Genomic DNA, 11,176 nt, shown 5'->3' with positions numbered 1-11,176 from the left:
GTGTGTGGTTTCCAATTGAATAATAAGAGTTTATACTATATTTATTTGATATATCATTAGTGGATCCTTTTTTTTATTTGATATATCATTAGTGGATCATTTAACCTTGACATTTAATGTTATCATTGTTTAATCCTTATATTAATTTTTTATCTCAAAGTTTTCATCAACTTTTTCTTTTTCTATTATTATTATTGTTATTATTACTATTATTATTATTGTTATTATAGTTGTTGTTGTATTATTATTATCTATAATTTATACAATTAACATTTCTGTGGTTCGACTCCTGTCTTGTCGAGTTATTTATTACTTCGACACTCCTACACTTGAGAGAATATATCAATCTTTTAATCGTGTCATACCTTAACCCCACCACTATGGTACACCTCGGGCCAAAACACTTCTGATTCCCAATTCTACATCAAACCCACTATTTGATACAACAACCACAATAACAGATCAGATTACAGAAGAGTAATACAGAGTCGTTTCTCGAGATCATCTTCCACTCCGTTGCTCTTTTTCTTCTAGGGTAGCAGCCTCATTCAACATGTCGGCAGCATCCTTGTGCATGTCAAGCTTGGCAAGGGCAACGGCTTGCATGTAAAATGCTGTAGACCAGTCAGGGTAGACACATTGTGCTTGCATTGCATCTCGGAGAGCAGCATCAGGTTGATCACATAGGAGATGGCAAAGACTACGCCGTGCATAAACAGTTGGAGATACCATTGTTCCAGCATCTATGAACTGCACAAGCAAGCATGATGTAAGTGAGCAACATACAGAAGCACGTACACTTTCAAAGATGAGGTGGTAGGAAGGCATGGACAATGAAGTCTGTAAAAACAGACTCGTGTAATCAAACTAATCCAAGCATATCCCACAGTTCGTAGTTGATAACGAACAGGCACTATGTTGCCGGCAAATTATTAGTCTGTTACATCAACTCACCCAGGCTTTACCACCCTAAGCCAAAGCATCACAACCCGCCATTTGTAAATACCAGGACGCATTGAGCCAAAGTATCCCAGTAACTAGTTGTCTCTTAACTTATTATCAACAGCTAAAAGACTATTACATAGAGAACATTAAAACAAATAAAAGGAAAGCCATTTTCTCATCTACAGATAAAGAGAACACACCTGAGAATAGCATTCTACAGCAGTTTTAAAATCTCTTTCATTAAATGCTACATCTCCACGCTTTCTGGCCTCCAACGTATCTCTCGTTTGTTGTGTCCACTCTTGGAAAGATAACTGAGCACATACGTGTAAAATGGAAAATTTCATCAGAAATAGAAATGGACATCATGAGAAGTAATTTTTGTACAGTTTAATTACCTTGCTTCTGTACAGTTTAATTACCTCGCTGCTTCGTTCATCGTCCTTGTAGCGTGTCATTACCAATATCTGATGGATAGCTGTGAGATCCATCCGTGAACACGCATTACCCATTGGAGACAGGGGGTGCTGTGGGGTAGGAGGTGCTTCTTCATGCTTTGGAATTCCCAGCATCACATAGGACAGAACCTGGAAACAAAGATTTATGATTCCAAAATTGTACATGTCTTACACACGAATACAACCCATCTACATTTCAAAACTACTCAAAAGCTGCCTAAATGCATTGTCTGGGAAGAACAGCAAACCTCTGAATAGCAACAGAAAATACAACCCCCTCCTTTGGTGGGGGTGGGGGGTGGGAATTTATTGAGAAAGGTAACAGCCAAGACAAAAAATATTTTTTTAATGCCTAGATATCAATAGATAAGCAGGGCTCTATTATGGCAAGCAATCTAGTCATTCAAGATTTTCACTAGCAACTATATTTTGATCCCAAGTATTATCTGATTACTGCACAACAAGATAAATGTATGAAACTGAAGGAATGAGGCAGAGTAGGCAGCTTACATCAGGTTTATTTTGCAGTGGTGCAAGTGCCATAACAAGATCCTTGGTATTTGGTCGCTCCCCTGGTTCGTATTGCAAGCATCGTGAGGCAAGATCAAAAACCACAGTCGCCTCTTCAGTTGAGAAGTTTCCCTCCAAATGAGAATCCATAAGGAGAAGAATGTTCTTCCCTTGAATCATATCAAGAGCCTGCAAAGAGCACATAAGTCAAACTTCCAACAACAAATCTAACACTCAGCAACTACAGCTTAGTCTGCCATGCAGGCAACTGTTAAAGATATTTGACAATATAAATCTTTAAAATATTTTCAAAAGAAAAATTTACAAGATTTACTTGTATTTAAAAAAGCACTATTTCCTGTCAATTACATTTTATCTCTTCAACCATTTAGTTACAGTATAGCAATACCAACGTGTTATCATGGTCAGAGAGCTTGGGCGCAATACTAACAGAAACAAGTTCGAAGTTCAAACAATGGAGTATTGACATGGAGACTGATACATCCTTATGCAACTCAATCTCACACTCGTTTCTTTCATAGGTGGGGAAAAGCAGTTGAGCATTGAAGACATGAATTTATCCCTTGATTTAAAGATTTTGACAGTAGACAGCAAGTCCAATGCTGGGACTAGAGTTCAGTCAAAATTATCTGGACAAGTTGAGCAACAATTTTGACTCCAGCTGCTACTTCACCAATAATGCGTAAACTCGAGAGCAGTCAATGGCATCTCATTTAGAACAGCCATGTTGGAGTCCCACAAAAATAAGATAATAAGATCATTTTGCTGAACTACGCATTCTGATATTCACTGCAGAATGACCATATGAATCACTTACATGACTAGGAGGGATGTGCTTTCCGCTAAGAAGATCCAAAAGGACAGTCCCAAAGCTGAAGATGACACTTTCTGGGGTGACCCTTCCTGGACATTCGATTTAGTTATTTGCATGTAGTTAGATAGCATTCACCAATACCAGCAAAAATGAATCGCATTGCAGAAAAATTGAGAGCTATTGTGCATTACAAAGTAATTCAGCAAGGCATTTCTTTGGAAAAGAAAATGCACGATTGTGAACAGTATGTGCCAGGCACGAGTCATTATACTGGGCTGATATATTTCCAAGTCTTGGACAATTTTAGTTCATGCCAACTTTAACTACATTATATTCCAGAGATTGATGCTAACTACTTAAGTTTTTCACATTCAAGAGATGAAGTTTTCATCAACACAAAATGCTATGCTTATGGATAAGTAAGAACATAAATAGCTATACAATCCATTAAAGAGAGAACAAATTAATTGATTGGGCAAATCTTGTTATATCTAGTTAGGGCAAATCTTGTATTGTATTAAAAGTCTAGAATGTGCATTTGGATTAAAAATGAAATATAAAATTTTATGTTTTTTCAATTATTTTTTATTTACGGTTTTGGTATTCTTTTGTCTAAATCATTTAATAATATTTTAAAACTATTTTCAAATTAGAAAATATAGATTTAATGTGTGTTTAGTAATGTGATGCATGATATTTTTAAAAGGTGTTGTTCAATTGAAAATACATTAAAATAATATTTTAAAAAAAAATTATTTTTTATATCTACGCATCAAGACCGATTATCAAGAAGCAATCTGAATGTTTTATTAATCCCACCAAAACTTGGTGAAGAAATTAAACTTGGACAAAGAGATTGAGAGTGATTAAAGGCGGCTGCAATTTAATATTATGGTGGGGACTTGAACTCCTGGGATCATATTGTTGTAGGCTACTAAAAATGGGAGAAAAAAAAGATTCGAGGGATCTCCTACATGCTTGGAAGAAATAAAAAATGATTAATGAGAATAGGAGCATTGTCTGAGTATGTCCTCATCTCCATTACTAATGATATTGGGAAATGCTAAGGCATAACATCTCCATTTCAATTTGATGTAAACCTTCAGTACCATTATAGGTTATCAATTCAATTTCACACATGAAAAATGGAGATAAATTTGCTCAAAATGTATATTCCCTAATTTGATGCTTTGTAGGGTTGTACAAAAGATGATACTGTATCTTATTTGGGAATAAATTCAATTCAATTTTGAAAAGACATGGTTCTCTTCTTACATTTGGTACATGCATTCCCTTTGATTTTTCTCCTCTGTCTGATAAACGCTGCAGGTTCTGTAAAACTCATAACGAGTTTTTTTTTTTTTCAAGGTGTAGCTAGTAGGATATGACTTTCAACCAAAATATTGTCATCATGCATTTCAAACCATTGTTTTCAAGGATTTCCAACACCAAAGAAGACATAAATAACACATTGTAAGCACAGAAGTGAAAGAAAACTGACTACTGAACTACATAAGTCGCAAAAACCAACATCTACAACTGTCTAAGTAGATTTATAACAAGTAAAAGTATTTACCATTTCTTAGGTACTCAGGAGGTGTATAAGCAAGATTTGTGCTGTAACTCTTTCCATCCATACTATTCTTCATCAATCCAAAACATGAAAGCCGGGGATCTCCATTCTGCCAAAACCATCCACTAGATTACCACTCTCCTTTTATAAATCCCAATAGATCCTCCAGAGGACAATATCTTACAACATCCAAAGATGTTAAACTAATCAAATAAATGTTTTTTGTCAATCTTGGACTGACAGACTAAATTATGGTAGACCATCAAGCTCACAAAAGAGATAACTTACAATACCTCATCAAAAAGAACCCTGTAAGCGTTCAAGTCATGATACAGTGGACGACCTTCAGAACTACAATAATCTAAGGCTTCAGTAATATAAAGTGCAACTCTCAAACGCATGGCCCACTCAATAGTTTGATTTTCCCCTGTCAAGAAAGTAAAGTAAAATCATATTCATGGACAGAAAAATAGCAATATTCTGGTAGACAAATTTGCCAGTGACTTCTGAATAATTTTCCAATTCAGTTTACAAGATACCAATGCTTCAAATAAACAATAGCAAGAGACGTTGCTACAGACTGATATTAAATTTGACAACCCTCCCAGCTCATACCTTCAAGTCACAGTAGTTTATGAGTAAGAACTAATTCCAGCTTATTTTTTCCTTGTTTCTAATCTAAATTCCTTTCACCTCACAATTAATTTGAGGTATCCATGCAGGAATCATCTTGCATGATCAAAATGCCATTAGCTGCATCATTGCCTCAAACACAAACAATTCCTTAATATATTCCTACAGAAGAAAAAGGAAACCCATCCCCTACCATCAATCATGATTTTCCATTAGGTTTCATATTCCACGTATCCATTCGGGTGATAAAAACGCAACGTACTCATCAATAACACAAAAACAAAGCTCAAGCACATTAGCTACACCGAGAACAAATTCCCATTATTATTACAGCAAATTGCAGCCTAATCTTAAGGTATTCAAGTTTCTTACCACATTATCCAACTCACTTCAAAAAAATTACATTAGAATTTCAAACAAATTCAATGAACATTAATAAACTAAAGAGCCACGGAAATGAAAGGTGAATAAAAATGTAAAAAAAAAAATGCATATAATGCAGGAAGGTACATACAGTGAAACAGATGCTTTGAAAGGGTATCGTTTGGCATGTATTCAGCCACCAACAGCCTCTCATCTCCATCACAACAATAACCAATCAAATTTGCTAACCTTTTGTGCCTCAATTTCCCAACACCCCACGCCTCGTCCTTCAAGAAAAAAAATCCATCAATAAAATCAAAACCCCAGAATGAATTTAGAAATAAAAATAAGAGAAGGGAATTTCTTTACGTACAGCGAACTGTTTAGGATCAGGCCAGGCCAGTTTGGTAAACTTCTTGACAGCGATCCAACTTATGTTATTGCTGTTATTCTGATTTTGTAACCGTCCTTTATAAACAACATTGGACGCTTTTTCACCGCTTTCAGACACGATAAACTCGGGACTAAAGTTGTTTGTTGCAGCTTGTAGGTCAGCAAACGAGAACTCCGTGAAAGACGGCACGCCACCACCTCCACCTCCACCTAGAACACCGCTTTTTTCCGTTCCGTTTGTTGGCTGTGGAGAATGTTTAGTTCGGACATGTTGCTGCTGCTGTTGATTTTCCCGAAGTTGTTCTTGCTCTCGTCGATTGTTTTTATTATCATCGGAGAACCGTGGTTTTAAAAAAGAAGATTGGCAACAACCCATAATAGCTCAGCCCCAGTTAACTCGATACCATAAAAAGAACAGGAAAAGAATGGAAACAGCGACTGCCTGGCTATGCACTCGTGTGGGAAGTGACAGAGAGTGAGAGGGAGAGGGAGAGGGAGGGAGAGATAGTGAAGCAGAAGAGCAGATGCAGCAGCACCAGCTTTAGGGGCTTTTTGGTAATGTGATTAATGTGTTTTTTAAAATAGATTTTTATTTGAAAATATATTAAATAATTTTTTAAAATCTTTTTATATTAAGTGTTGATATATTAAAAACTTCAGAGGGCATCTTAACACAGAAAGAGAGCCTTCATTTAATTCTCATTGATTTTTTTTATTAAAAAAACTTCTCTCTCTGCCTTTGCTTTCTATTATTGAGGTGTCCTTTTACGTGATGAAAGGGTAATTTTGTCTTTATAAGAAAATAAAACAGCATCACTCGTAATTTGTCGCGATATTTTGATTCGTGATATATATATATATATATATATCCTTTTGTTCTTTCTTCAATGTTTATGCTACAGTTGTTTTTCTAGTTTCAACTCGTCTTTTTTAAATGCTTTCAAAAAAACATTTTGTCTAAAATATATTAAATTAATATTTTTAATTATTTTTTATAATTTTTTGTACTAATATTAAAAATAAAAATAAAAAATTAATATTTTACTATATTTATAATTAAATATATTTTTAAAAATTATTTTTTATAACAGCACCGAATATTTATTGTGAGTTATTTATATGTATAATTACTATTAATAAGTCTATCTACAGTATTATCTTGTATTGAAGCCCATCTTTTTTGAATGAATCTTCAATGACCATTAAGTCCATTACTACATTTTTTTTATTCAAGAATTAATTCAAATAAAATATTCATTATTTAATCATTGAATTATGAATTGTTGATAAAAATATCACTGGTGTTCAAATGATATGATTTTTTTTTTTAAATGATATTGCTTTGGTTGGGTTTAATTAAGATAGCCATATAATTTAAATTTTTAAATTAATCAAGTTATATTTCTTGTTCGATTCAATATAAAATTAAAAAAAATAGATATGATTTTTTAACCCAAAGCTAAAGAATATTAATCCAAACCTATCCAAAAAGATGGGTTTTTTATATTTTATTTGATAAACCCATGAGTTAGTGAACGAAATTATTTTTTTATTAGTTATTTTTATTAAAATAACATTATTTTTTTTCTTGATATCAACCCAATTATTTGGTCCATGTTTCATCAGGATAGCTAAATTATTACAAATTTATTCGAGTGATATAAATTTCATCAAATCAATATATTATCCAGTTGAATTAAAAAAACTCATAGAAATGCTACTGATCTTCTCATATCACTCATCCATGTGTTATTTGAAAGTGGTTTCCTAGATAATAACGCATCCCACACAATGTGACTGAGATTTAAATAATGTATACTTTTTTATATAAAAAAAAATAATGGGAATAATGGACTGCGAATTAATATTTTAGCATGTATTGGGAAACATTATATTTTATTAAATGGATAGAATCATTCCTTGTTTGATTCTTTATTTACTTCTATATATTTTCTTAATATATTGTTTATTTATTATTGACGGAAAAATTATTCTCTTGAACGAATAAAAATATTCTTGCTTCTTTAAAGGGCATCTCACAAACGACCTTCGCAGTTTTATTTTTTTATTTTTAAATCGAGATTATTGTAAATTAACATCCTCTTAGTACAAGAAGTTATCAAAATTCCCAAGTCAGCCCCTCTCGAGATGAGCATCTTTAAAGTTTAAAGCCATCTCCAAATCTCCCATTGCATTTTTTCTCTATAGAGATTGATTCGATGCCTCACCTGTGGCCGTATCACCTTCGTGATTTGAAGGTTGATGAATTTTATTTTTTTATTTTTTTAATTTATTAAGATAAAATTTATTTTATTTTTTAAAATTTATTTTTCACAATAATATATTAAAATAAAAAAAAAATCATAAAAAAAAATCGATACAATCACAGCCGTAATTGGATAGGCCAAAATCATTTAATTTTTTTACATAATCAAACCAATCACTTTGAATAAAAAATCAACTCATGTTCTTATGCTTTTAATTTTTTAATTATATAAGCATTTGGAGATATAGTTATATTTGTGTTTTTTAAAAAATAATTTTTTATATATTTTGAATAATCTTGATGTAGTGTTTTTAAAAATAATTTTTTAAAAATAAAAAAATAATTTTAATATATTTTAATATAAAAATACTTTAAACAACAATTATAATCATACTTTAGAATAGGTTCAACTCTTTTTTTATTTTGACAATAATAACCCTTTTATTTAATTTTTGAAAATCTTAACCTTTCCATTCCTCTCCAAACATCTCTTAAATAATCCATCATTAACCTGTAATAGATCAACATATATTTATTTTCAAAATTATCATGTATTTTTTTTATAACATGAATTTAATCAAATTAACTCTTCCATAATAAATCAGACTTAACTAATAAAATAAAGTATAAAGTGAATGGATTAGCTATTATTAAGTATCTATGTTACATTAACTTAGTATGAGAATTATTAGGTCAGCCTGATTTAATAAATTTTATTTTTGATGGTTTCTTTAAATAAAACAAAAAATAAAGAGTTATTATATCAATACACAAGAATCTTATTTCAGAATAGACAGTAATTGATAATAACATTAATCTAACTGATAGACTTTCGTGATAGGAATTGAAAGGAACGATTATAAAGTTTCAAAAATGGAAGTAAAAGGGTTAACATAGTAAAAAATAACGTAAAATTTTCAACTAAGAGTTCAAAGGATAATAATAGGAGATTTTTTTAATTATTAATGTGATGTCTACATCAAATTGTATATATTTTAATTAATTACAAGAATTTTAAAATTAATTATTATATAAGTTTTTAGTATTCTTGAGAAAACTTAAATTTAAAAATAAATTTAAAATTTAACTAATTAAATTATATGTTTTTTTTATTTTATTATTAATAAATCATGTGGTGCTTTGAATGCAACAATTAAAATTGCAGTTGTATTTGTATTTTTTAAATTATTAAATTTTTTTACTAAAAAATAAATTTTTATATTTTAAATTGTTTTGCTATCCTAATCTCAAAATTAATTTTTTAAAATAAAAAAATTATTTTATTATAAAAAATATTTTTAAAAACAATTATAATTATACTAAAAGAGAACCAAAAAGCAACAAGAAGTAAAATAAAATACTCTCTCTGCTTTTTTATTATTATTATTATTTGTTGCGTAACACACTGTTTTTGACGGAGACATGACTGCCCTTTATCAATACGCCATCAATTGACAACGTGTGCTCGCTCGAGACAAGATATCTTTTTGTATTTTAATTACTATTTTACTGTATCCTCGTACATTTTTAATACAAGCAATTAAGTCATAAGACAATTTTTCTCATTAAATATGTTCTGTATTCTATTTTTTTAATAAAAAAAACATTGGTTGCAGACTTTGATTACCATACGCTCTCTTGAACTTTTGTTTTTTTTAAAAAAAAAATTTAAATATTTGGATATAGTAATATTTAAAGTAATTTTTTTAAAAAAATATTATTTTTATATATTTTAAAAAACAATATCAATTTTTTTCTCAAATATCCTATAAATTACCAATAAAACACTGGTCTAACAATTAAGATATCGCTATGTCACTGCAAGGATACGAACATAAATTTGATCCTCAACAAGCATAATTGTTTAGAGAGGCAAATATAAATACTAAACGAGACTAATCTTTTTTTTAAAAAAAATGTGAGCAAGGGTGGAGTTTGGAATTTTTCTTGTCCTGGGCTATTAAATAAATATATAATTTTTTAAAATCAATTATTAACTCATATATATAAATTTTTAAAGTTAATATTAAAGTTTTAATTCAAATACATCACCCAACATATTAAAAAATAAATTTGAAAGTATATAAAATTAAAATGAAAGTAAAAATAAATCCACTATTGAAGTTATATCCTTCAATGTTTTGTGGAATATAATTAATCTATAATCAAATCTAAATTAATATTATAACAACTTCTTGACTTTGATAAAATAACAATATCATGTTAACAGAAAAACAAGATAATTAATTTTTTTCCCTTTCTCGTTTCATAATTTCTTCACTTAATTCTTCCTTGGGTCAGTGTTTTATAAGTTGTACTTTGTAAGTTTACAAAATTATTCTCTCATTTTTTTTATATTTTTTCTTTACTTTTCTCTATCGTCTTTTTTATTTTTCTATCTTGTTTTTGCTCAGGGACTGTTTGGGAACGCAATTGAACTTGCGTTCCCAAAAAATTCAAAAAAAAATTATTTTTTTATTTTTGTTAAAATTTAACATGGTTTGTATGTTTTGGATCGTTTTAATGTGCTGATGTTAAAAATAATTTTTAAAAAATAAAAATACATCATTAACATGCATTTCGGCATGAAAAAGTTATTTAAAAAACAACCGCTACCACACTACCAAACACAGTCTTAGTCGGCAATGTATAAAATGAAGGAAGAGCTTATTTGTTTCGGCAACGTATAAAATGAAGGAAGAGCTTATTTGTTTTATTTTTTTAATGATAAATAACCATTTTACCATTAATGAATTGCTTTGTTTTTATTTCATGGTTTTTTTAAAACACTACCAAGTTTCGTTTATCATAAAAATTTAACAAGATTTTATTCAATATATTTTAAGATCTCTCATAAAATTTTAGCTTAATATAATGATCAGATTGAAAATTACATTATAATAACTCAATAAAAAATTATAAATTTATTTTTATATAAAACTAATAAAAAAATATTGATAAAATCTTAACCGAACTATTTTTTATCTAAGCTTTTAACACGCCTCCTGATTAGTATTTAAAAGTGCATTTTTATCAAGGTTTTATATCATTATTTTGCTCTCGAAGTATCAATAACTCCTTAACTAAAACATGTTTTATAATAACGTATCTAATAATATAAGATACCTTTAATTTATGGTAAATGTTCATTTTAAATGCAGGCCTATCACATAAATGAAAGGATTGATTGATGAATTTAA

The 11,176-nt window shown here is 29.9% G+C and overlaps 1 protein-coding gene across 2 annotated transcripts; it reads right to left on the bottom strand.

Moving 5' to 3' along the window:
• Positions 1–281: 281 nt before the first annotated feature.
• On the bottom strand, positions 282–6,288 carry LOC105137264 (probable serine/threonine-protein kinase At4g35230). 2 transcript variants are annotated; one of them, XM_011042960.1, is made up of 9 exons: positions 5,691–6,288; positions 5,469–5,604; positions 4,615–4,748; positions 4,325–4,430; positions 2,752–2,837; positions 1,914–2,102; positions 1,344–1,532; positions 1,146–1,259; positions 282–750 (listed from the first exon to the last, which is right to left on the bottom strand). In XM_011042960.1, the coding sequence occupies exons 1-9, from the start codon at positions 6,084–6,086 to the stop codon at positions 502–504; spliced, it is 1,599 nt and encodes a 532-aa protein (XP_011041262.1). In that variant the 5' UTR covers positions 6,087–6,288; the 3' UTR covers positions 282–501. The 2 variants fall into 2 exon arrangements, with proteins under 2 accessions (XP_011041262.1, XP_011041263.1); XM_011042961.1 differs by having other exon boundaries at positions 1,368–1,532.
• Positions 6,289–11,176: the final 4,888 nt, after the last annotated feature.

The sequence above is a fragment of the Populus euphratica genome, unplaced genomic scaffold, assembly GCF_000495115.2.
Source record: "Populus euphratica unplaced genomic scaffold, PopEup_1.0 scaffold65.1, whole genome shotgun sequence".
In the NCBI taxonomy this organism is placed as follows: domain Eukaryota; kingdom Viridiplantae; phylum Streptophyta; class Magnoliopsida; order Malpighiales; family Salicaceae; genus Populus; species Populus euphratica.
This window is presented reverse-complemented; position numbering and strand designations above follow the sequence as displayed.

What these genes read in the sequence shown, in the direction of transcription:
- LOC105137264 (XM_011042960.1), bottom strand. Translation starts at nt 6,086, where the DNA reads ATGGGTTGTTGCCAATCTTCTTTTTTAAAACCACGGTTCTCCGATGAT. An exon ending in CTGATCCTAAACAGTTCGCT is followed by an intron (nt 5,605 to 5,690) that starts GTACGTAAAGAA and finishes TTTTTCTTGAAG; the next exon opens with GACGAGGCGTGGGGTGTTGG. An exon ending in TTCAAAGCATCTGTTTCACT is followed by an intron (nt 4,749 to 5,468) that starts GTATGTACCTTC and finishes CTTTCTTGACAG; the next exon opens with GGGAAAATCAAACTATTGAG.